Here is a 26,060-nt window from a genome sequence, read left to right as displayed (position 1 = left end):
TGGCAGAGCTGGAGTTCATTCTCCCCAGAGCACCTTTTGTAGTGCTGTAGCTGGGTGTTGACAACACAGAAGTGTTTTGGCCAAGCACCAGGGTAGTGCTTTTCCAACATTCTCCCCCCAGCAGTAGATGGAGTGATCTTGAGAAGGGACACAGCTGGGCCAGCTGACCCAAACTGACCAAAGGGGTATTCAGCTCAAATATAAAAGCCAAGTGGAAGAAGGCAGTGTGGGGACAGTTGCTGGTAGCATGGGTCCTCCAGAGCAACTGCTGCATGTGTTGGAGCCCTGCTTCCCAGAAGCAACCCAACACTGTTGGCTGATGGGCAGATGAGAACAGCAGCTTGGTTTGCTCTTCTGCCTCTGCTTTTTGTCTTACTAAATAGTTTCTATAACAAAAGGCCTTTGAGTCAGGACACTTTCCCTCTTCCCCTGCCCTTCGAAGAAGGGAAGTGACAGAGTGGCTTGGGTGGCCATCTGGCACTCAGCCAGGGCCAAGCCACCACACATAAAGCCCTAGGAGAGGCTGACCACATCTGCCAACACACTGAATTGCAACATTTGGGAGCACTTTGTCCAGAAGAGCAGGCTGGGATTTGCAAGGTTTACATTCTTCAATAAATCCCAATTTTCCCCCTCTGATCCACCTGGATTAAAGTCAATGTGATGCAACAAGCTAAGGATTCTAGGACAGATTTTCAACAGGTCTTCAAATAAGGACAGAGTGATGCTTGCTTGAAAATTTTATTGACACAACTGTTTGGTCCCAACACACAAAACAGCACTTGAGCCACAAAAGAAAGTGTCCAAACCAAGTAGACTGCTAAGAAAAGAATTTCTTTTCTTCTCCTTCCCACTGCAAGAAAAAAGTGCATGAACTGAGGGCTTAGGTGACATTTGTTTTTGAAACAGACACAAATCCGCAGTAGCACACTGAAAGAATTTCATGGTTGTAACACTTTTCAATTTGCAAGTCACATCATTCATTTAATCCTTTGGATAAAAAAAATGGATTGCCAGTCCACCAGCTGCTTTGTGACACTAGGAGCTCAACTTCCCCAACAGCAATTCCATCAGAATCACACACCACTCCAGACAAGATGTGCTGACCTCCATGAGTGCTATGCTTGCCACACTCGGGTTGATGAACACTTTCTCCTCTAAAAAAACAAACTGGCTCTCTTTAGTACTCCAGAGGACTTGTAGCTGCATCCCAAAGTCTGATTTCAGGCTGTCCTCTTTTCTCCAATGCAGGCTCATCTGAAAGATCTGGACTGATCGCTGCTGCCTTTCCCAAAACAGGCAAAAGCAGACATTCTTGCATTTAACTCACTACAAGCCTTCCAAGACAGCTCACTTACAACTATAGAAGGCAAAACTTGGATGTCTGTAGAAGTTTCCTAAAGACTCACCACACTGTGCCACAATGCTCAGAAGAAGGTCCGAGTGTTTCTCTGCACTCACAATGGCGAGGAGCTCACTACTGGTAAAGCTTGCCTGAAGTTAAAACATCTTATAGCAAAATCTGACTGGTAAAACTCTGCCTGTAGCCATTCAGTGGCATCTCCTGCTGCTGGCTGAGAAATCAGAGTTCATGTTCCATCTTTTATACATTACAATAGAACTCACCTTAAAAAAGTAAAAATCAGTGGGCCAGTGGAAAACCTCTAGTGTAGGCTCTTTCAATACTACGAGCAATTAATTTGCTGCCTGGCAAATACAACCCATTGTAAATGCCACAGTTACCCAGAATGGGTATGAAGTCTCATACACTGCACAATTCTGCTAGAGTTAAGGTCATCCACTGATCTAACCTCTCCTCCAAATCCAGCCCTTTCAAAGCCAACACAAGATACCACCAACTGGAAAAAAAAGCTTCCAACACTAGAAGTAAGTTTCAGAATAAAACCAGACACAGCTAAAAAGACAGCACATCAAAGAATAAACTTCCCACTTACTGAACAGACTTAAAAATAGAAAACAAGGTTAAGCAGAACAACCTTAGCATTTCCACATGTAGCTACAACATTCCTTACAGGTGGAAATAGCATCAACACCTTCCAGCACAACACATTTTAGCAAGACCAGCTCCATTGTCTGTAATTTATGCATTAAATGCATAGTTCAGAAATATCAATCTTCCTAACTTTATTTTCAGACACAAAAGAATGTCTGTGTCTGTATCTTCAACTCATGACACCAAGACAGTCTTTTCCTTAACCAGATCTGTGCCAGACTGGAACTAAATAGAAAAGGGAAGCTTACAGCATGGATGTGGCAGAAAGCTCCTAAATGGAACTGGAAGCTAGATTTAAAACAGCTTTTACCAAATAGCCACATAACCTTCTACAGACATCTCCAGATCAAAGTATGGCCAATGCAGCTACAAGTCACCTGAAAGCTTAGAGAACAAGTTCCTCCTCTGGAGTACAATGAGCTCCCTCAGTCTTGGCATTTCATGTCAGCAAGTTTAAGTTCCTCCACAGGCTTCGGCAAGACAGATCATGCATTTTATTAATACTGTCTGAAACAACACCAGTAAGCAACAGCCTATAGAACACAGTATGCTATAGGTATGATTACACCACCAGTGAGGCTTAGGGAAAATAAAACCTGTTCCATTGTAATTGAATTGATAGTTTGCTTTTACTGAACACATTTATGAAAAACTGTAAAATTTAGGAGTAATTTAACAAATGCCAGAAATTTTTCAAAATAATAGAAAATATCTGCTCTGCTAACAGCTGTGCTCATTGTAAAAGGAACAAAATCTTCACAGGATACAGTAAATAGAAATTAATTCTTCTAGGCCTTTCATTAAAATACATAAGGGCTAGCAAACAGGTTACTTTGTGCAGAGTCCATAGGAACTTGTCTTTCACACTAAAAATAGAGTTAAAGCTTGGTTAAGGGTGCAAGTGAAAAGTTTGCTGCTAATTTCACCTTGGTTTTGTGTTGCCTTTTGGCTGGGCTGTCCATTGCTTCCTTGTTTAGCTGGGTTTCAGAAGATTGACAGGGAGGCACTGAAGCATTCTCTGTGGTATTACATACAACAGAATCAGAGGTCATTTTCTCTTGAGCTGTGGTAACAATTCTTTCTTTCTCTTCTTCTGTTAAAATCATTATTTCTAGGAAAAAAGGCAACTCTGTTATTGATGCTCTATTCCCGGGGGGTGAAATACACCAATCAAGAATGCTTCTCTGGTAATAGGCAATAAAACGTCTGAAAAGAACTCGCCGGCCCGATTTGAAGGCAGAGAACGCGTCAATTGCACCTCTGCAAGCTGATGTGAGGTTTGCTTCTGGCTCTGCCTGCATCATGTACCGACTTGAAGGTTTAATTGAATTCTCACACACCAAGCATCTCAGTGCTCAGAAAAGCACTACAAAAAAATCCCTATGGTGGAAAGACTGCTACAGGCTGACAAAATACCCAGCTCAGTGCTGGGTAAGGTCCCTACACAATTCACTCCACAGTGACAGCAGGGAAGTCACCCGCACTTCCACCACAAGCTAGCATGCAATACAGGCACACGTACCTATGCCTTCAAATGGAATTCCAGGCAATTCACCACTTGGTGGATGCTTTGGTTGCCAAATTATGCAAGCCACCCAGCACCCTGGGCAAGGCACCACATCAGTGAGCATCCCTCTGTAACATACCATGGGTAAACTCTTACCGGAGAGGGGTGCAGGGCGTTCCTCGAACTGAATGAGGTCTGCAGATTCCAGAACCACTGGATCAGGTCTCAGCTGTGGGGATGGTAGGCAGGAAGGAACTGGCTCACACAAGAGGTCAACAGGAGATGTGTTTGTGAGGCAAAGAAGTTCTTGCTCAGTTTGATTAGGAACTACAAAAATAAGTGAACACCTTTCAAAGGATCTGCATGCTGTGAAGGGGTCACTATTTTAGAGCTAGTAAATGTGAAGTCTTTGGATACAATTGTGAGGATTTTAGACCTGTGCCACTTTGGAAATAGCAACGCTGAGCTAGTTGAATTAATGTTAACTAATTTCAGATCAATTCAATAGTTACACTGCTGGATCAAGATTATCTAATGACAGCGCAGCAGACAGAGCAATAGTGTGCTAAACCTATTGCCTGATTATATACCTATAGTAAAATCTGGTAGTTAGCAAACTTGTTTCCTCAGCTCCTCCACTCAAGTCCCACAGGAGTAGTCTAACTGACAAGGCAGGTAGCAGACATGCCCACCAACAATTTACGGACCATCACACATTCAGGTGTGAAAATTAAGCCCAGAGTTCCAAAATAAGGTGGCTTGCCCCTACTACAGGGGATAAACCTGAACTTCTGAAACCACTCAAGAACCCTTCCACAGGTTCTGCAGCCTGTAAGGTGGTAAATAACTGGAGACCACAGCAAAACATGAACCAAGTATGAGGCTGCCATCTCTGTGACTTTTATCTGAAGGCCTGACTGCCATTGCTGCAAATAAGTAACCAAACCAATGTAACACCCAACAGAAGACATGGCAAAGGAGCACACCAAATGCAGCATACACTCCTACCAAAATCCGCCAGGGACCGTCTTTTCATAGAAGCACTACATGTAAAGGCAGCTGAGAACAGATGCCCTTGTCAGGAGGAGACATTCTTAAACTACAGACTTTGGGAGAGGTTCGCTAGTTCTTGAGCTGCATAGCATTTCTACAGGAGTTCAGACTGACTAAATCACTCAGCTTTCCCTGTGTTGCTCTGATTGCCATCTTTGGGGAAATAAGCAGCCAATTCCTTAGATAAATCAGTTTGCCATTACCAGGTGCTCCTAGATTTAGTTCCAGTGATGAAGTGGATCCTCGGTTCCCCATATCACATCCACTATGGTTAGCAAGTTGATTTCCAGGATCATCCACATGATCAGCAGGAGGAAGACTAGGAGAGCTAAAACGAGCTACAAAAATACAAGTTCATTTGGGTCACCTACTTGAGTCCTTAAAAAGGGGGGATCTAAGATGCTGCTGAAAACTGAATTGGCTTACTTTTCATATCACTCTTCAACACCACAATTCTCTTATGGCCATGTCCTTTAATCCAGACCACCTATAGAGGGAAATAAAAAAGCAGAATGAAACATCAGCCCACATTATGCTCAAAGTCTAAAGCAGCTCACTCATTGCCTTCGATCTAGCCTTGCACTGACACCATTTCTGAAAGTAAACTGAACTGTGGTGCTAATTTGCACTACACTACCCCAGCACTGTCTCAAAATAGCTGATGCAAAAGCAGCAAACTCTATGGCTAGGAAGTTTATTAACTATGTACTCACAAATCTATGTTGAAATACAGAGTGACAAAGAAAGATTAAAAGAAGGTTTATAGCCATAAACTGCATCAGCAAATTATCCTAGAGCACTTAGGACATGTGGATGACAAGATGCCAGAGCAAAACTGCATTATGGGATGCTTCTGACAAGGTCCCACAATGCCTCACTTCTAAAGCAAATAATCCCCTGACAAAACAAAGCCTCAGTACAGCTGACTCAAGTCTTGAATGAGCCAATTATATAATTTAATACAGAAGCCAGGGACATTTGCAGCCTCACCTCTTCAGCAAAATTTGACTATAACAGGTTAAAAAAAATCCCCCCCACACACACACCAAAGAATCAAACCCAGGAGCACTCCTTATAGTCCAGACTTCTCAGAAGCTACTAAAACACAACTGGTGTAAGGCTCCTCGGCAAAGGCAATTGTTACAGTGATTCACATGCATCAACAGAAACTGCAGCGGTGCTGCTCTTGAATCCATGTGGAAACCTGCACGCAGTGATACAAACCAGACATTTTCACACCTGTGGAATGGCTCCCAAGAGCTCTTCTAAATTATTGCATCCATATGATTTGGGTTGCAGCACTTCTCCGGTGTGTTTGCTGTATGCTACAAGGAACTCATGAAGAAAAATCTGCTGGTAATGGTAAGTGTGAAGCAGGGATCTCACATTCTTCGCAAACATATACAGATTTGTAAGTTTCACGTATTCCTCTGCTGTGCCATTAGTAAAAACCTGTTGGAAAAGAGAAAGAATTTGAGTACTTCCAAACCATCTATTCACAATGTCTCTTCAGAGTATGAAACACACCAGAAAGGAAAAAAGGGCTTACATACCTCAACTAGGTAAGGTAGACTCTTCAGGAGTTCAGTTAAGGTCACAAACCCATATTCACATGGATTAAGTGAAGTACCATGGACTGTTTCATAACGCTGTTTAAGTTGCTCAACAGACAGAAAGGATGCTTCATCCCAGGACATCAACAAGACCAGCAGTTGGGCAGTTAGAGTCCGCAGAGATTTTCTATTTATCAGCTGAATTTGCTTGCCAGACTCCGTGTCAACAACCTAGAAAAATGAATTGGGAATAAGTTAGACGCAGCAGAGATTAATTTATAAATTAAGTTGTGGAGCTGGGGTTGGACCACAGCTGCATCTGACACTTCTCTAGCTGAAAGCACAAAGGACAACAGAAATTTATGTAAGTTTTCTTTAAATACACAAAAGCTGTGGAGCAGTTTGTTCATGCAGTGGCTTTACTCTGTTCTGGGCCTCACTAAACTCCATCTTGAACATCAGCTCCTAAATTAAAAGAACTACAGAAACTAAACCAGCATGTCCATGTCCGTGCAACCTCTTTTCCACTAACATGTAAGATCTTCTGCATATTGACATTAAATCAAAGCCTCAATCCACAGATAAAAAAGAATTAGGATAATGCATTAGGAGACTGACAACTGCTATGCTTCTCAGGAATTTACTGCTTTTATACAGTTAGAAGTGGGGAAAACTAATTTGAATTCTTTAAGTACCAGAATGCAATCTTTTACTGATCTGCAAAATAAGAACAAGTCTTCCCAGAAAAGCTGAAGTGTTAAAAGCATACAGACTGTCATAGGAGCACAGGAGCACAGAAGGTACTGATCAAGGGTAGGGCATCCCTGCCCATGGCAGGGAGGTTGGAACTAGATGATCCTTGTGGTCCCTTCCAACCCTGACTGATTCTATGATGCATTTAAAATCCCTTTAGACTTCCTAACTTCATGAAATACTATCTGTGGAGTACAGTATTAAGAAGATTGTGATTTGAGACAGGAAATTCCATAGCACAACAGGACACACTACAAAGCTAAAAGCTTACCCTTACGACATGGCAAAGTTTCTGCATCAGAGCTGGCACGGAGCTGACATCATAGTCATGCAGACGCAGTGTGTACCCAAAGGTCTTACTGTACTCGGGCAGTAAATCACTCATCAGAAGGCAGTTGTCTTTCTGAGACCGTAGCAGTTTAACAAACTGGGCAGCAACCGCTTTGACTTGTTCCACCTCTGTCAGTGTGAGAACTTTCTCTTCCCCACATTCCAATACCTATGAAATAGAAATTAAACTAAGAGATTTATTTAGTCTGGGTGAAAAAAGTGCAACCTGCAACTGAACTGCAGTGCCTGCAGGCAATGATTTTCTATGGAGGGCTCAGATACCACAACAGAATTGACAGGGCAAGAAAAAGATGTGCAAATGATGAAATACAGGCAGCAGCTAGTTACTAACATTTCAGAAACAACTTCCACAGAAAGGACAGGGGATTCTTCCCCTTAACTCCACCCACATGAGACCTCACCTCCAATACCACGTCTAGTTCTGCTGTCTCCATTATAAGGAGGGCAAAAGAGCTGCTGAAGCAAGTCCAGAGGAGGCCACAAAGATGATCCAAGGACTGGAGCACCTTTGCTATGAGGACAGGCTGAGGGAGCTGGGGGTGCTCAGTTTGAAGAATAGTCCAGGGAGATGTTATTGCTGCCTTCCAATACCTGAAAGGGTCCTACAGGAAGGCTGGAGGGACTTTTCATGCAGGTGTCTAACATTAGGACAAAAGGGAAGGGTTTTAAGCAGAGAGAAAGCAGCTTTAGACTGGACCTCAGGAAAAAGTTCCTTAGTATGAGAGTGGTGAGACTCTGGAAGAGGTGTGCCCAGGGAGGTTGTGGATGCCTCCTGCCTGGGAATGTTCAAAGGCCAGGTTGGATGAGGCTTTGAGCAGCTGAGTCTAGCTGAGAGGTGTCCCTGCCCATGCCAGGGAGTAGATGAGCTCAAGGTCCCTTTCAACCCGAGTCATTCTATGATTCTATGGTCAGCAATAATTTTGATGTACTTGATATTGTAATCTCATTTAGAAAACTTGGATTTGTTAACAAACTTAACCATTATTCCGGGTATATGGTTTATAGCACACACTAAAGTTAAGAACCACATGCATTCCTGAAACAGCTGTACAGATCTCAGAAAAAATGCTTTAGTAAGGCTGAGGATTTGAAAACTTACAAGTAAGACATCTGGTATGGCTTCAAAGAGTTCAAGTAGTTTTGTAAACCCATAGTAAGCAAGTTTGCACTGACGACCAAAGTGGTGGTGGTAAGATGGGATAAATTTGTTGAAGGGCATTCTGAAATGGGGTTGATGACGTAGTAAGTCTACTACCTCTTTAGAAAATTGTTTGGTTCTTTCAATTTCTTCCTGTGTACGTTCTGAAATTCAAAGCCAAAGCAAGAACAACTCATCAAAACACTCAGAAAATGCAACAGAAAACAATAAGCAAATGCAGTGATTGATCATCTTGATCACACATCATATCAAGTCACTATTTTCTTCTACTAGTGAGGACCCCCGATAAGCTTACATGTTTAAAGTACAAAATACCAGGTGACCAGCACTAGAAGACACTGAATGGCCAAATGTGTTGGTATTTTTGCCACATGGAAGCAACCCATCCTAATCTTTCCACAAGACATTTAACTATGTAACTTTCCTACTTCTGCAGGTGTTCTGACAACTGTTTTGTCTGTTCAATCTTCAGTATTCCTGGAATGATACATTTCCTATTTGCTGTAAGTTCACAGTCTTGTGATGAGGGCAGAAACACAATCAGTACAGACCTAAAACAGTCAACCTCCCCAGTTTCTTTGGCAGTAGCAAAAGTACCAGGAGCATACCTCTTTTGGGAATACAGATTACCATTTCATTATCCTGCTGTGACAAACAGATGGTTGTATCTGGAATCTCTGCTATGATATCAGCCAGTTCACACACCCCATACTCAGTAATATCCCAGTCCTTTGAGAAACACCTATGAATTGTAGGAAATTGTACAGTACAGGTATTAATGCACAGTGGGTACGCAAAACAAGTGTGTAAGATGAGAGAATAAGCCTTCAGTCCTTAAAATCCCCTCTCATTTTCATACTGGCAAGAACACTGGCATTTGAAGCAAAGGGGAATTCAAATGACCTAGCCATTCTGACAAGATAAGTAAGACACAGCTCATCTGATGATGGAAGCAAGCTCTACATACCAAACGGTGGATGACTTAATTGTGGTGACAACACAAAATAGCGTTTTTCAAGCCCAGGTTTTAATTATGCTGTCTTAATCACTTGTGTTCTACAGCAGCTTTTGGCTGCACTTTCAGTCTGCATTTACTCAACAGTTACAGACAGACCCAGTTAAAGCAGCAAGGATATCTACAGCAATCAGTCCATACTTCCCCTTTAAGGAGAACCTAACACTACATCTCCTTGTGTTTATGGTAATCTGCCATGACCCGCTTGCTTAATCCAACTGTGCAGCCATGGCTTCAAAAAAAAGTAATGAAATACAACGACTCACTTCTAACTCAATAAAGTTAGCTGAACCTAGCACTCAAGGCAGTCAAAACCTGCCACAGAGCTTTCACTTTCTGTTTTCATTAGAACTTTGAACTTCCACATCACAACAGAGATGTAATGTAGGTTTGTACTTCTCTTGCACTAGGTTTTGGAGTCACCACTGCACAGCTGTTCTTGCTTCATGACAAATAACTTACCAATGATAAGCCTGCAAGAACTCCCTCACAATGACTTGCTTACTGGCCTGTGACTTGAGCAGCTTCAGCAGGTCTTGGGTGAAGCGCTTCACCTGAGCTCGGTGCGTCAGAGTTAATAAGCGTTTGGAACCCATGCCCAGAATCTGAAAGAAAACGGCATTTGATCACTGGCAGCCAGCATCCTCTGGGAATTCTTCCACGAGGCACTGAGAAGTCAGTCCTTGTATGGGTAGGCTAGAACTAAAGAATACACAGCACTGTGCTTGGAAAGGCTGTCTTGTGAAGCTATCAACACCTCCTGTACTAAGTCATTCGACATCAAGAAAACAAGAAATGCTTCCTCTGCCAGTGCTACTGCACCTGCTGCACACCTGTACTGGTCATTTTCAAATGATGACTGCTGTGCCCCACAGTCAGCTGATGTGTTTCTTTTCTCCTGACTGATTTCACACGCCAATCTTTTCAATCACAGCCTAACTTACAAGCAGTCAGCAGCTGCTGGGCTCATACAAACGGCACAACCAAAACTTTTTACTCAAGCAGTAGAGGCTAAATGTAGCTTCAAGCTCTATTCCAGAGACTTAGATTAAGTAGTTTTACCAGGATTTGCTTCATAAGGGTGAGAATGATAATAGAGACAAGAGAAATGATCAGGCTTCAAGGTCCAGTTAAGCATCTCTTTAAAAGGTGGATGAGGTAAGGGCATAGCCTCTGTCACACAACACCAAGCAGGCGCTCAGACAGCTGATGACAATTCCAAGAGGAACAGTGCTGTGTAACTCACCTGCAGCACATGAGGCACTGCTTCCAGCAGCTCCATTAGCTTAGAATACCCATAGTCAGACACACGGCATTGCTTTGCAAAGTGATGATGGTAAGTTGGGATGAATTTACTGACAGGTATGACACAGGATGGCTGGTTTTTAAGTAGGTCTATCACTTCTCTACTGAACTGAATAAGTTGTGGATTACCTACAGGGCTCTTAGAACGTAGAAGCCAAGGATCTACAAAGAAGAAAATTGTATTACTGAACCTTTCACTAATATTTTCCCTTGAAACATCGCAGTCTATTTATGACCCAGGCCACACCACATGCTAGGAAAAAAACAAACATTCAAGCCACAAATTTATCTTTATAAGAAGCTTAACAATTACACAAGAAGTTTACTTGATGCTAAATTTAATAGCTCAAAGGCTAGCTCAGAAAAAAGGATTCTGAACAGAAATGCTTACCTGTAGTGGGAGGTGGTGGCTTGTTATGTATCCATTTAATGACTTTAATTCCATTTTGGGCAGTGGCAATGTTAACTCCAGGAACACAGGTAATCAAGTGTTCTAAAGGAACGCCACCCTGGCCTTCTGGCACTACTTCCAGATCACTGAACTCTGACATATAACAATCAGGAAAACTTCAGAAGAGAAGAAAAAAGATTTCATTATGTACTAAAATAACACCACAACAATTATCCTAAAAGCAGCATTCTTTTGAGACACTTTAAAGAATGCTTCAACAGTTTACCAACATGTTACAGAAATCTTCACAGAATGCACACTTGAAACAGATGTGGGGGATTTTCAACAAGAATTAAACAAGGATAGGTACTTATTTGCTATAGAAGACACTGCTGGACCTAAGAACCACAGCTTTTCTAGAACAGCTATTTTCAGAGCACTAACCAGACATAGTGAAGTTTTAAACCTCTAACCTATCTCAGCCCTTAACACTAAAAGTCCACATCAAAACACTTTACCTTAATAAAGGCACAGTACCCTCATGTGTCTGAAGAAGACTGTGGACTTGGGGAGCAAATGTCTTCAGAGACAAAATCACAAAAGGAATTCTGTAAGAATCTGGATCAAAGTCATGCTCACTGTGAAAAGAAAAAGTTGAAGTTCATATGCTCATTCTACAAAAAGCCTCAGCACAGCATGGCTGTGCTCACATACCCACAGCAAGCATACTAGATGCATACAATGCACTGCTACAGGCTGGCATTACCACTTTGTACAGTCACAAGCACCTCCTATCTTTTCTTCACAAAAATACAGCTATAGCAGGTTTCAAGAAGACAAGCAATAGTGAGAAGACCACATTTCAATTTGAAAAGGAAAACCCAGCAATAATTTAGCCAATAAATAGAAGTTTTGCTAATAATAAGGTAAGTTCAGCAGCACATACCAGGCAGTTAACAGTGAACATCTAGTAACTCGCAGCACAACATGGTGGCTGCTGCTGAATAAAAGACAAACACTAAATGCATGGTTTCAGGAACTCTTCTACCTACCATGAATCATTTTCTATGCAGCCAGAGGACAATGATCTGGTCCAGCCACAATTATGTAATCAAATTCAGGCTGAGATCTCTAGTATGTATAACTTTCCTACACAACTAGAGGAGGGCTTTCAGCTTCTGCTTAACAAGTATTGAACCTTGGCAGCTGTGCTAGAATACCTGAATCTTACCTGAAGAGACTGAGCTACAAGAACTGCCTAGAAATCCCACAGCGCCATCTCATTATTTTCTGCCTGATATTCTTCTAAGCACATAAGTAGTGCCAGGAACACCCTGTACGAATGGCCACCTCAGCTGTAACACACCTGCCCATCCCAGCTGCTGTTCAGATACTTTAAGATTTTGTAGTATTTTATACAGTGCTTACATAAAGTCTTTATTCAGGCAATGCTGCTTACAAACAGGCTCATGATATTCCAACTCTTCAAATACTATAGGACTACAGTTTGCTGAAGAACCATCATGTGACTGTGAAGATCCCAAGGGACTCTGCCGGGCTTGGCTGCTGGGTAAAAGGCACACCAGGCGCCCATTCCCTTGGTCGCGGATCGCCACAGTGTCTGTTAGTTTGTACAGGTCTGATACGGTTAACTTATGTCCGAATCTACAAGAAGAGAGATAAATACATATTAGAAATGCAGGCAGAAAGCAGTCACTTGCATTTTTTGTTTAAGAAACAATAGCAGGGTAGAAAGTGTTCCACACAAAGTAACTAACTTATTCACCTCGATGTAGATCAGTGACAGAAAACACTGAAATTAAAGCCCTCTATGAAAAGCCTTTGAACTAAGAAAATCATCTCTGGATAGATATGCTGCAACACCTAACGCAAATCTCAACACCCTGTAACTCCATTCCATTCCATCACTAATTGCCTGTAAACAAAAGATCAAGCTTCTTTCAAAAGTATTAGAGAAAACAAACAATTCAGAACTCACTTCTTTTCATAGATTTCTGTGAATTTGAACACAGGCAGACAACAAGCAGGTGCATCTTGCAGAATGGACATCGTTTCTGAGCTATAAGACAAGCACAAAGTTAATCTGTTGGCATTAGTATCTAACCCAGACTGGTGAGGTATCGATAGATGTGGTCTGTGAACTATAAATTTAGCAGGACAAACTGCTTTCCCTTTCCTCCCAGCACTATACAAGCTAACACCTCAGATCAGGGCACTATTTCAGTAGCATTTCTGCTAACTCCTCAGGCAATACCTCTGAAGATGCTGCGTCTTTTGCAGGTGGTGGCAAGATTTTGAACATCTCTGAAGTGAAACATTAAAGGTGCAGCATAAGTTACTAGCCTGTTCATTTTCACTGCGACCTTTGAACAGGCATAAAAGGCAAGAATGAAATGAAGCTGTAGAGTACAACTGCAAACAGTACACAATTGCAGGATACTCTATATAGGGTCCAGGCACTTCTTTCCAGTGAAAAACAAAGACAACTTTTTTCCTAATGCTTCCAGTACAGAAAAAATTGGTACAAGACACTTGTCACTAGCACTTCTTCCATACAGAGAACAGAAACAGCAAAAACACTTAAACCTCATATCCTAGCCTTAAAATTCCTATGGACTTCCCTAGAGGAAAAGAAGAAATAGATGCCAAGTGTAATTTTAACTCTGCTGCAAACTAAATATGTCAGAACAATGCACACCAGTATTATGAAATGGCGGTGAAACTACTAAATACAAACAGATTCAGCCTCTTCAGATGCAGCTTACAATAAACAGAGTAAAAATGCTGAAGTGAAGATTGGCCTAGTTGCATTTAACATGTTCATTAGCTCATAGGACAGAGGTTACTTTATTTTTTCTGCCATTCCTTTGCTCAATATTTTAATTCTCATCTACTAAACATGTGTTACAACAATTAGTATGCCACAGAAGTGCTTATTACCTAAGCAGAGAGAGTGATTTACTAGCAGCCCCTGTTACTAATGAGACTTGGATCCTTTTATTGCCAATTTTGTATCTGTGAAGACTGTTGACAGCACTGATTGCTTCTTGCAGATTTTCCATCTGAACTGTAGCCTTCAACTGGTAGTCTGTATGAGGACTGAGCTCTACATTTTTTACCTGCAAGGAGGAGAAGAATTTATACATTTATCACAAAATACGAGCCCAAGGCCAGCAGGAGTAGTACAGCCTTGCTTTAACCAGGAGACCAACACAATACAAAAGGGAACCGAGTACAATGAACCGTGGCCAACAGTACACAGCAGGCAAGAACTGAATGCAGCAAGCCTTGACCAAGGCAAGACACTAACACTGCTTTACATGGGAAGGTGATGCTTGTGTTCAAAGACTGCCAGAAGAATGCCATCTACAGAGCAGACAGGACTACTGTAGAAAAGACCTCTGCTTGCACGCTTGCATTCCACTGAATCACACTTTGTGATCACTTCCAATTCAAAACAGAAACTTAGTTAACTGACACCGATTTTTAAGCTGACATCAGGAATTCAGCTTTACAGCATTAAAACACTATACGGCTGAAGCCTAAGGCTTTTCCTGCATGGCTAATGAACTGTCAACATTAGGAATGTTACAGACTAAGATGCAGTCTTTAAAGAAAAGCACACTGCTTCCCTCTTAAAGCAGGAAGTTCAGAAGTCCCATTTGGATAGCTTGCCATTCCTCCCCAGCTTCAGTCTAGACCAGAAATACATCTGTAACTACACAAAGAAATACTGCAAACAACATTTACTGAAGGTATTTTAGACTTCACCTTGCCATGTCTTGAGAAATTTTCTTGCAAGTTTTGCTGCAACTCCTTTCTGGACAATCTGTAATCCAAATTGCTGACCTGGACGTCTGCACCATTTGCAAAAGGATCAGGACAGTCAGTACCACTGCTATGATTTACCACATTAAATGTGAGTGGAGATGATCTGTTGGAGAGGTTTGGAGACATACTCCTGGGCAAAACAAAAGTATTTGAGATAATGTGGCGTTACTCTGATATACAGACCTCAAAGTTCCTCAAAAAGAAGACACAAGTCAAGTGCACAAATCCAGCACTTAGAAGGTATCTGTTTAGTACTCGTGCACAGATTAAAGGAGTTTTGCCAGAAGCACAACATTCATGACAAGATAAGCACTTTCCATGAGAAAGGGGGAAAAAAAATCTAAAAAAAAAAATCAAGCACAACATTCATGATAAAGTAGAAAATCATTCATATTATCTTTCAAAGTCACACCATTTCATATGTGGCACCAAGTCTTCTATTACATTACTACCATTAAAAAGTCAAACTCATTCATGTGACTTCAATAATTGGCAAAGGTCAGCTGATTAAGTCTATGAGAACTGAATGAGCCTGGCTAAGTTACTGGGAATGTCAAAGGCAGTGCAGTTAAGAGAAGACGTCTAAAGGACCTACAACATTTTCAGAAGTTTCGAAGACAGAAGTTTGCAGGAAACAATTGTAATACAGTAAGCTTCTGAAAGAGTTCATTACATCTTCTATTTATATCCACCCTCTTAACTGTTATGAAACATCATCACTCTTTTGTTTGGCTCCACATAAATCAGTGTATTAATGTGCTTAGCCTACACAACCCCACAGGCAGCTGTCATTATCAAAGTACGTATTGGTGAAGCCTCACTTTTACCTCCCACATAAGACACTTACCGAGATGACCAGCAGCTTTGAGACATGAATAAAGGACTGAGTTGTCTAGAGGCTGTCAGCTTACTGAAAGCAGAAGGATAGCTGACCTGAAATACAGCTTCATCTTTGTCTTTTTTATCTACAGGGGAGTTGGTAATGCTTCTGGAAGCAGAGGTCTCTTTTCTACTTAGAAATATATATAAAAAAACACACATTATATTGCAGAATTCACACTGAAAATAGTTAGCTTTTTTGACTTTTTAAAAGACAACAAAATTAGCTTTTGCTGTCTTTATTTTTGAACATACTTCTGACTAGTTTTACAGGATGATTCTCCTGTTCCAGTTTTTTTGGTTGCCAGAGACATAGGAATCACTGCTGCATTAGAGTTGCTCTGAAGAGAAGGAATTTGTTCTCTTAAATGTTCTTGCTGATGTTCCGTACTTCTATTGATGGTCTTTGATTCAAGGCAGCACAGCTCCTGTATGAAACAGATGAAAGGTTAGCATAAATGAACTAGACCCTGCTTACTAGAGGCTTTACTTGTGATGGAAACCTAGATAACTGATACATTTTTCTTTAACTGTATTTTCACTGGCATTTCATAACCAAAACCGTTTCATATTCAGGGACAGATGTTGTCAATCTGTTAAAATTTTTGCTACACTGCACATCTACTCTAAATTTCCTTAAAACTAGGTAAGTGGATCACTCTAGATGTTATATTCAACACCAATACACAAGCTAAAGCTGGCCCTAAGGTTTGAGATACAGCAGTAAGTACCAGCAGTATTCCCAGACTGAGGAAAAGGAGGTAGGGAGAAGTTAAAAACAACTCTCAAATTTGTCTGCTTTCCAATGAAACAACAATAGTTCACTGTACATTGGAGTTATAAATTAAACCAGACTGACAAGGCAAAGACATCACAAGCAATCCTGAGAGCACGAGAAAAAGCAAGAACACTAAAAAAGGTCTAACAACAGTACCTGTAGGCTTTTAACACTTGTTAGTCTGACAGATCCATGGACCAGGAGTCCTTTCCCAGCAGAGCCTTTGATGCCAGAAGACTGATCACTTGAGTCTTTGTTGAGGAGGCACAGCTTTGTGTTCTTGTTCACTTTTTTGGGGGACTTCACCTTTTCAGTTCCCACAAAGCTGGCATTTTTTGTTTCACTAAGCTCTTTGCTCTTGGGAGTAAAGGACACTACAATTCTGTTGCCAAAAACATCTTCATTCTCCATTCGCTTCTGAGCCCGCTCAGCACTTTCCTGGTTTAGGAAGCGGAGGATGGCACTGCTACCAGAGATGCTCAGCACCTTCCCTCCACAGTTGTCTGACAGACGCCGGAGTCTGTTACTGACGCTTTTGCTGTCTCTGTTTGTTGGTAGGTTATAAACATATAGCAGGGTATGGCATGCCTGTTTAAAGGGAGTAAGATTTTAATTCATGTCAGCACAGCCTCTTCTTCAAAGCCAGCATTTTAAAGCTGATTCTGGTGACGTGCTCTCCCCCTACAAATCCCCCATGGCATTCTTTTTGGCAGCATTCTATTTGTTTGCAAAACTCTCAGACCAAAATAGATCAAACTGCCATTTCCAATACCAAGTTAGAAGACAATACCTGATCACTTTTCCATGTAAGAAAGCAACCTGATCACTTCTCCAGGTAAGAAAGCATCACCACTTGCAACCCCATACACAGATAACAAGTTATTTCAAAGAAAGAGAAAGCTATGAGTGCTGTGCAAAGACAACAGTGCAAATCCAGAGGGAATTGTCAGGAACGCAAAACCAAAAAAAAGCCTAAAACGACCACAGTAGAATGTGATGCATTTTTAACTGTTTTGAGCTACAAGAGCTGTTTCAATGCACAGCTAAGTTCTTACTCTGATATTCTGCCAGTGCAAAGCATGTAAGATACATCACCTGATAAATTATTTAGTAATAATGCAGCCTTGCTACTTTACTTTTTTAGTTAATGACATCTTCCCATTTCATTCTTTCAGCTATGAAGCAGAAAGTACATAATTACATGGGAGTAACTGAAATAGATGCAATAGACATCATGTCTCGCTACAAAAAAACATCTTAACCTGCTCTCCCAGTAAATTAGAAGAGGAGGGGAAAAAAAGGAAGTTGACACATTAGAGTAGTTGTTGTTAAAAACCTTACCGGCACTTTCAGCGGTAACCTTGGTGGCAAGTCTGAAATAAATTCTTCAAAACAAATAAGCTCATGAGCATGATGTAAGAGTGCTTCTGAAGCCTGGTTTTTATGCACCAAAATGATCTGAAAACCATGTCTATGTCTCAGGTCACTGAGCTCCAGAGCAAAGTTAACATCCGCTGGAGAGGAAAAAAAAAAAACATCAACATGAAAAAGCTAAAAGCCCTACCAACCAAAAAGCCATCCTAAACACACAGAAATCCCTAAACAAACAAGCACAACCACAAACAGGCTCGGACAGGAAAACCCCAGATCTCATTTGACAAGTTCTATTTATCAATGATAGTTTCCAATGAAAAAGCACCAACAGCTACAAGGCTTCTCAAAAGACCTCACTTAGATCAGCAGCTCACATTTAGTCTCCAACAAGGGCTTCCTTCTAGTAACAGCTTTCAGCAAGGCATTCCACTAGTACTGCACACTTCCATAGCAAGCTCTTGTTTAGTGTCAGGGAGAAAGCCCAGGCAACATACGGCCATGAGCTGTGTGGCTTGCATATTTAACTGTGGACTACACTGCTACGCAAGTGAAAACCCACACCAAATACATTTTGCTCAAAGCATTCTGAAAGATTACCACACAGGAGACTCAGTGAGCCTCCTGCTGAAGCTGTCTACCCTCAGAGCATGTTTATTGATATAGCTGACACCCAACGAGACAAAATTCCAGTGCTGCTTTAACTGAGACAAGTCCTCATCCTACAGACCCTATTTTACCCTTGCTGCCACTGACATTAATAATTCTTGAGCAATTCCATGAAAGCCAATTCTAAACATGAACCTTGGAAAGCAGAACAGCACCACATGCAAAAGCGCTATTGATAAAAGGAACCCAATTGTATGCTGCAGCTGAGTACCATAAGCACTTACTCGACACAAGAACCACAGTGGCAGGCGCAGTGTGTGTATCAGCAAATCTCCGAAGACTCTGCCTGAGTTTGTCATCAGCAGCATTCTTTGCTGTGGCATTGATGTGTGCAACAGTCACCTATGGAGGAAATACACAGACATGCTCTAAATGAAAAGCTTGACTGAACTGTGCTTGCTTACGTGTCTTTTCACAGCTAAGAAATACAAGCTTTCACGTGCACCTTTTTAGGTAAACAAATGTACACATGCATGAAGCCTGTGTATGGATCTCAAACTGTTCTATTAGCAATGAACTTCAGCCTTAGCTGTTCAGCAGGGGTGACTTCTGTTACAGTGTTACAAGAACAATTAACATACCTTAAAAACATTCCATAAGCCTTCATCTGAAATACAAGGGTGACGGCAAGGATTTACTATCATTAACTTTACCTCCCAAAAGCAGATGAACTGTCAACTTGAATGTTACAGTATCTGCAATTCAGAGGGGGGGGAAGGGCATTTCTAAGAAACACATACAAAGTTTAATACCAAGAAACATAATAGCATTGAGGAAAAACTAGGCAGTGTGAAAGGTGTCCCAGTGGATGCAACTCCTCACCACCAGCATACCAGCACAGTATTCACTAACAACAGTACAAAAGTTATGTTTACAGAATCATAGTTAATGGCTTAGCCAAAGGTTTGAGATAACACTAGAAATGCCATGTACGCTCTGAGTAAAGCTAAACCAGTAATCTACACAGTGCAATGCAGTTTCAGTCTTCAGATGTATCACATCAAGAAAGTGCAGCATTAAAGACTCCACCCATTATGAACTCATGCACTAAAACCAGCAGAAGCGACTGTAAAGCTTCAGAGAGCAGCAATCACTATTAGAGCAGAGAGGACACACGTTCTCAAGCAAGAACATCAAGCAGATGGTGTTTAGATACCTGGCAGTTGTTCAGCTCCTGAATAACTTCTTTATTTTCTTTGCTAATGTCACACACACAGATGAATTCTGCCTCTCTGTGACCTTTAAAAAACTTCTCACGAATCCTCTGCACAACTGCTATAGCTGAGCGACCAGTGGGAACTGAGCAGTTTTCAATATCCCAGAAGACTCCAATGGGAGGCAAGTTTTCCAGAACTTGGCCTGTTATTGCAACTTCCGGAGACCCTGCACAGGTTTAACACAGCTCACTTTACACTTAAGATACTGTGAACTTGGCACAGTTAGCTTTCAGACAACATGCCCAGGAATGCAAGTTCAACTTCGTGTTCTCTTAGATTCTTTAATAGGAGTTTAGTGTAAAAATACAAGTTCAGCTTAGCTTTTAAATTCAAGTCACCCAGTAATCTATTAACAGAAGTTATCAAATGTTCAATTGGCAAAAAACTGTGTGAAGTTGTGTCACACTAAAGTCAGCAAGTGCTATACACCAGTAACAAAAGTGAAACATGAAAGCTGTTCAAATTTACAGTGTGTATTAGATAAAGCACCAACAGAAGTGGATGAGAGATCCAGTGTAATGCCAGAGCCTTCAGAAAATTAAGGTGACATGGAACAAAAAAGGCATCCTACAGTTCAGGGGACTGAAGTTAAGAGCTTGTGCTATTAGAGACTAAGAAATGCAAATGAAGCTTCCGATGTTTCAATGCTCTGGAGTAGCTATTTAATTTTGAATTAACATTATACACCCATTTCATCCCCACAAAACTGGAAGAGACGCACAAAACCAACACAGAATCCTCACAGTTCAAAACCAAGCAAGAGAATAGTACCAAGCTCTACAGAAACAATACAGGAAGCTAACTAGGTAGCCAAAACCTACATCCTTCTAATGATTCTGCAAAACAGGTCATTTACTGCTTAGTTTTCTACAATTTCAAAGAATTTCTAGAGAACAGTGCAACTTAAGAGAACTCTTCAGCAGTATTTACAGATGACATCTAGTAAGTCCAAGTTTCAAGCAAATGAGGCTTACCATATTTCTGTGGTGATTTGCCAAGGCTGCTCGCCAGTAGCAAACTCTTCTCATTTCCTGTTCCTTTGGTTCCACAGCCATTGCATATTGGGATAGGAACAGATGCAGTCTGTGCACTTGGAGGAGGAATATTTGGCCAGATTTTAGTAGCATCAGCTAGGCTGTTTCTGGTTGGCTGTTGGAACAATTTTTCAAAACACAGAGTCATTTAGCATACATCAATACATGCCACTCCTTGCTAGAAACACTGTCTACCTTCTGCACTAAGAGCAAGTGAAGTGGTACTTCACACAGCCAATTAACCTATCACTGCATGAAGTGTAAGCTTCTACCCTAGAGTCTTCTACCATACGGCTCAATTTCCAAACGTAAGGAAACATTATACCAAACGGCACATCAAGACATGTCACCTTTAATAAGCACTAATAAGTATTCTAAAAATTAATAACTAAATAAAAATCAATCCCTCAACCAAGCATGTGAAATCAGCACAGAAGTACAAGGCTGAATCATCTCCCTGTCCAAAAACCCATAGTGGTCATAAATCCAAATATACTATTCACCATCTATTGAAATGGAAACATTTCATTTTTACACTAACTCAAAATTGGAAATGTAAGTAACAGCTTGCAAAGTTAAGTGTATTATTCCACTTGAAAATCCCATTAAAATTCAAGCAGAGTCTTAAAAGACTTCTGAGAGGTACTACATTGGTATTGAAACAAATTACAAATTTGCAGAGACTGAACTAAGACCTATCACACCAAAACAAGCCTATCCTTACAGCACCAGTCAGTCCACTCGCACTCTCAAACAGCTGATGACTAAAGGCCTGTTTGTGAGTCATGTTGACTGTTGGCCTTTTCTCAGTCCTTGCTATGCAATGTTTTAATTGGAGCTGTCCAAGAGAGGCAATGGTCTTCAAAATCCAGTCAAAATTCTGCTTGAGTACATTACAAATCCCCTGTAAGCTGAACATCATGAGGGCCTCATTAGCAAGCTAAATTACCTAGGAGAAGAGTTTCCAAAAAGGCTATCTGGCACAGCTGGACTGTGCTCCACCAGCCAGGAGGATGCAAGATGCAACCTGTGGAAGCTGTGTTTTGCTCACAGGTTACTTCAACACTAGCCATATAGCATGCGTAATGAAGAAGAAATGGGATATGTACAAACCTTGCTCAAGCAGTCACTGCAGCAGTGAGAGCCTTTTACACAAAGGGAAGGTGCCATGTTTAGGTGCAAAGGGTTGGCGCACACATGTGATGTTAGCTCCGACTGTGCAATATGCTCATCCAAGTGACCTGGAGCCCCACTCGAGAATTCAGAACAAGGGAAATAGCCAGAAGGTGTGCAGCTCTGAAGGGCTGGGAACTGATGCAGCTTGTGCATGTTACCATGACAGGACTGGAAATGGAGTTTTCCACAACAGGGCAGATGTTGACAGGAAGAGACACTGTTTTCTACGCACATGCCTGGGAACTCACTCGCTATGCCTGACAAATTGCTTCTAGATGGAGGGTTCTTCAGCGAAGATGCAGACTGATAAGCAAATCCTGACCCCACTTGACAAGTAATCGTCCCAGTGCTTTTGGGGTCTAATATTGTGCCAGGGTGAACCAAATTACCACCACCACCACCACCACAGTGCATTTGTGGAGTACAGGAAGAGTCAGAGCCATGAGCACAGCAGCTTACTTTCGGGCCAGGTGAAAGCTGTATTTGCTGTTGAAGAGGGTGAACATCAGGAAGTGGTACTGATGGAAACTGTTTAGAGCCAGCATTATGAAGTGATGAAGCATCCTTCAGTTCTGCAGCAACTTTCTTGTTCTCCATGTAATCTTTCTAAAAAAAGTGAAAGTTCAGCTACATTCAGACACATAAACCAACAGTTTTATAGTTCAAGCAAGCACATTTTTAGACTCTTACAATTTGACTAGTAAGAGAAACTGAGAAGTGTTGTCTTTATTACTATTACTTCACTGTCTGAACATGTAAAATACTAAAACAAACACACCAGTCTTATGTGCCAGCCTGAGCTACACTGGTATCAGTGGATTTTGGACAAAATCAAAAAGGTATAAACCACATACCAATGTGTCTGGAAAATAGAATATGAAAAGCAGAAAACTGTTAGGCTAAGGCTGATACTCTGCAGCTGAAAAGGAGAAAGATTTTTTGTAAGAGCAAACAGATGTGACAAAGTAAAAAACTTCATTGTTTAGAAGTATCACAGAATCAACCAGGTTAGAATAGACATCCAAGATCATCCAGTCCAACCTAGCACCCAGCCCAATCCAGTCAATCAGACCATGGCACTAAGTGCCTCATCCAGGCTTTGCTTGAATGCCTCCAGGGATGGTGACCCCAGCACCTCTCTGGGCAGCCCATTCCAATGGCAAATCACTCTCTGTGTCAAGAACTTCCTCCTAACATCCAGCCCAGACCTCCCCCAGCACAACGTGAGACTGTCCCCTTGTTCTATTGCTGGTTGCCTGTGAGAACAGACCAACCCCCACCTGGCTACAACCTCCCTTTAGATAGAATTTATATCAAGGAAATAAACTAACAGAGAACAGAAAATATTATATTTTCACAGGAATATACAAATGCTTTTTTACCTGTTCAAAGATAATGAGATGTACAGGCACAAAGGCTGTGCACAAAGCACAGGCTTTAAATTAAAGCAAAAATTAAGCAAGATTATGAGAAGCACCAAAACAGTCAAGGTCAGCATGACTAACCCTCATACAACTCACTGCTTCAGAGTTTTGAGGCCAGCACTTTGGAACAACTTTTACTTCCCATATTGAATTCAATGCTCTTCCTACTAAACAGTACTGAATAATTGATTACTTCAGTTGAAAACCACTCCTCTCTACTTGACACATCTTATAAATTGACGACACTGCCAAAAATCTCTCTGGAACTGGCTTAGCTGCTAAATTCCAGAACTTACGGCATCTCCCTTCCAAACGCCCAATGCATAAGAACAGGAACACCACAGGACATATGCTTCTCTGTTTCTCCTGTGTCTTTTACTGACATTTAGCCTGAACATGCATGAATGCTGCCTAACAGCTGGAGTTTGCTTGCTCAAGTAAGGTGTGTTGCACTGTTCTGTAGCACTTTGCATCCTAGATATAATCACATACATTTACAGAACTGAACATTTAAAGAAACTGAGGCAAGTAAAAGTTAGACATTCGTGAAGAGCAGTATCCACAATTGCTGTGACTACAATAGCAACTCAGAAAATTCTAAATTTGATTCCAAACTAAACTGACTAAAACCTGGAAACCCAGAGACTACTTTCCTACTCTACCCTTTCACGATAACTTCAGAGAGCTTTCAAGAGGGTGCCATACACGTTTAGACACTCAGTTGCATTATTCCAAATGAAGCTCTAGAGTAAAGTCTGTCAAGCAGAGCAACTCACCTGCTTTCATCAAGAGTAATGAAAGCTGTGGGCACAACTGAAGTCCCTAAATTCCCAGGCAGGTTTTGCACTTACCTTGGTAACTGCCTTCTCCCCTCTCCACAGCAGGCTAGTTAGGTATAGTTAGTTACACCACTCTGTATCAGGACACCACTTATGCTTTTAGTAAAGCAGCAAATTACCGTTTTTGCACTGCAAGGCAAAGACTGTTCAGCAACAGAAAAGCAATTAGAGAATTTCCAGAGCCATGGTTTAGCATCATTCTCTTGCTGCTGAAGCCATCCAAATGATCTATTGCTGAGGTTCTCCGTCCGGTTTCCTTCCATCATACAGCCAAACAAAAAGGTTCAACATTCTTTCATTCCTCTTCCCTTTCATTCTTCCCACCTGCTAAAGAAAAAAATGCTTGCTTTAAATAACTTCTAAGGTAAGACAGATAAACCATATTGGTCTTTTGAATTCCTCTACTATTGGATCACCGAAACTCCATTATTCATGTTAGATTTAATTATGCACATAGTACATGGCCTTGACTACTTCTCTTTAGCAGAGGAATATTCCTCACAACCTGCAGCACAGGTGAGGCAGTTTGCAGAAAACACTGTGACATTAGCCAGAGTCACCAAAATGCACTGATGCAATCATTGTAAGATTCCCTGAAGCTTTCAGTGTGTTGCCATAGAAAATGGAGTCATGAGGTAAGTTTTCAAGAATAGCTCATCAGTGAAAGTGAACTCCTCTGGAAGAACTAAACTGCATATTCACTGTTTTTTGCAATTATATTCAAAATGCATTAAGCACAGCACATTTAGTATTTAAATGCAGCTTTAAATCGTTAAAATTATTTATGAACACCTTTACTAATTCTGCAGTTGCCCACATCAATTAAGCTATACAGAACCACAAAGAACTTAAGGCCCAGCCACACTGCACCAGGAAAAAACAGATCTGCAATAAAAGCTTCTTACTCTACAACTATATACCGTACTCAGCCTACACTTCGTCGGGTTTTATGGCCTAAACGTTAAATGCAATAACCATGGAATACATTCCACAGTGTTACTTTTGGCCACAAATTATTTTTGCTTTGAGTAGAAATGTTTATTCACATGAGCCTTAGGTACTCCAAAATCATTCTGTATAAAATACCATTAATCGAGTTCCACACTTCCAGAGTATGCTACTTTTAAAATGTCTAGCAGCACCGTTTCGTTTAGGAATGAAACTGGTAATTAAAACAAACAAACAAGAAGTTCACTACGACGCCCGTGCTTCGCCCTCTGCGGCTCGCAGCTCCGCGGGTGCTCCCAGCTCGGCCTGGCCGGCAGCTCCAGGGACAGCGGCGAGGCCTGGACCTTCCTCCTGCCCAGACAAGCAGCGCCGGCGCCCTACGGCGCTGTCGGGCAAACGGCCGCTCCCGCCGCAGGGAGGCGCCGCGCCGAAACTGCCGTGCAGCTCCGCCCGGGCGGAGAGCGGGCCCCGTCCCTGCCCGTCCGCCACGCTCCTTCGGGGCCCTTCCGCTGCCACAGGACAACGGAGACAGCCTCGGGCTAGCGGGAGCCGCTGGACCTGACTTGGCTCTGCTTCGTCCCCGCCCGCCGCGTCTCACCTCAGCTGAGCCGCCCTCAGCGCCACCGCCCCTCACATGCCACCGCGGCCCCTCGCACCCCTTCCCTTTGTTGTCCTCCCTCTTCCCTCTCTGCTCCTTCTGCCGTCAAGCGACGCGGGGCACCGGAAAGCAGCCGCTGCCGCAAAGGCGCTGTCGTAACGCTCCGCTCCGCTC

At 41.8% G+C, this 26,060-nt stretch overlaps 1 protein-coding gene across 8 annotated transcripts; it reads right to left on the bottom strand.

Annotated features, from left to right (window-relative positions):
* Positions 1 to 725: 725 nt before the first annotated feature.
* Positions 726 to 26,060, bottom strand: MARF1 (meiosis regulator and mRNA stability factor 1). 8 transcript variants are annotated; one of them, XM_064153897.1, is made up of 27 exons: positions 25,887 to 26,060; positions 24,460 to 24,667; positions 22,015 to 22,683; positions 20,842 to 21,016; positions 19,807 to 20,033; positions 18,875 to 18,992; positions 17,952 to 18,124; positions 16,767 to 17,198; positions 16,088 to 16,260; positions 15,801 to 15,965; positions 14,894 to 15,083; positions 14,063 to 14,241; positions 13,101 to 13,181; positions 12,530 to 12,766; positions 11,620 to 11,739; positions 11,102 to 11,277; positions 10,652 to 10,872; positions 9,868 to 10,010; positions 8,999 to 9,132; positions 8,331 to 8,533; positions 7,152 to 7,379; positions 6,128 to 6,358; positions 5,814 to 6,026; positions 5,001 to 5,061; positions 4,778 to 4,912; positions 3,678 to 3,848; positions 726 to 3,125 (listed from the first exon to the last, which is right to left on the bottom strand). In XM_064153897.1, exons 2-27 carry the CDS (start codon positions 24,604 to 24,606, stop codon positions 2,893 to 2,895), a joined length of 5,235 nt encoding a protein of 1,744 aa, XP_064009967.1. In that variant the 5' UTR covers positions 24,607 to 24,667; positions 25,887 to 26,060; the 3' UTR covers positions 726 to 2,892. The 8 variants fall into 8 exon arrangements, with proteins under 8 accessions (XP_064009967.1, XP_064009972.1, XP_064009971.1 ...); XM_064153902.1 differs by having other exon boundaries at positions 3,678 to 3,776; XM_064153901.1 differs by having other exon boundaries at positions 15,801 to 15,962.

The sequence above is a fragment of the Pogoniulus pusillus genome, chromosome 13 (genome assembly GCF_015220805.1).
Source record: "Pogoniulus pusillus isolate bPogPus1 chromosome 13, bPogPus1.pri, whole genome shotgun sequence".
Classification (NCBI taxonomy): Eukaryota; Metazoa; Chordata; class Aves; order Piciformes; family Lybiidae; genus Pogoniulus; species Pogoniulus pusillus.
Note: the sequence above shows the minus strand (reverse complement) of the source record. Positions and strands in the feature narration are given on the sequence as shown.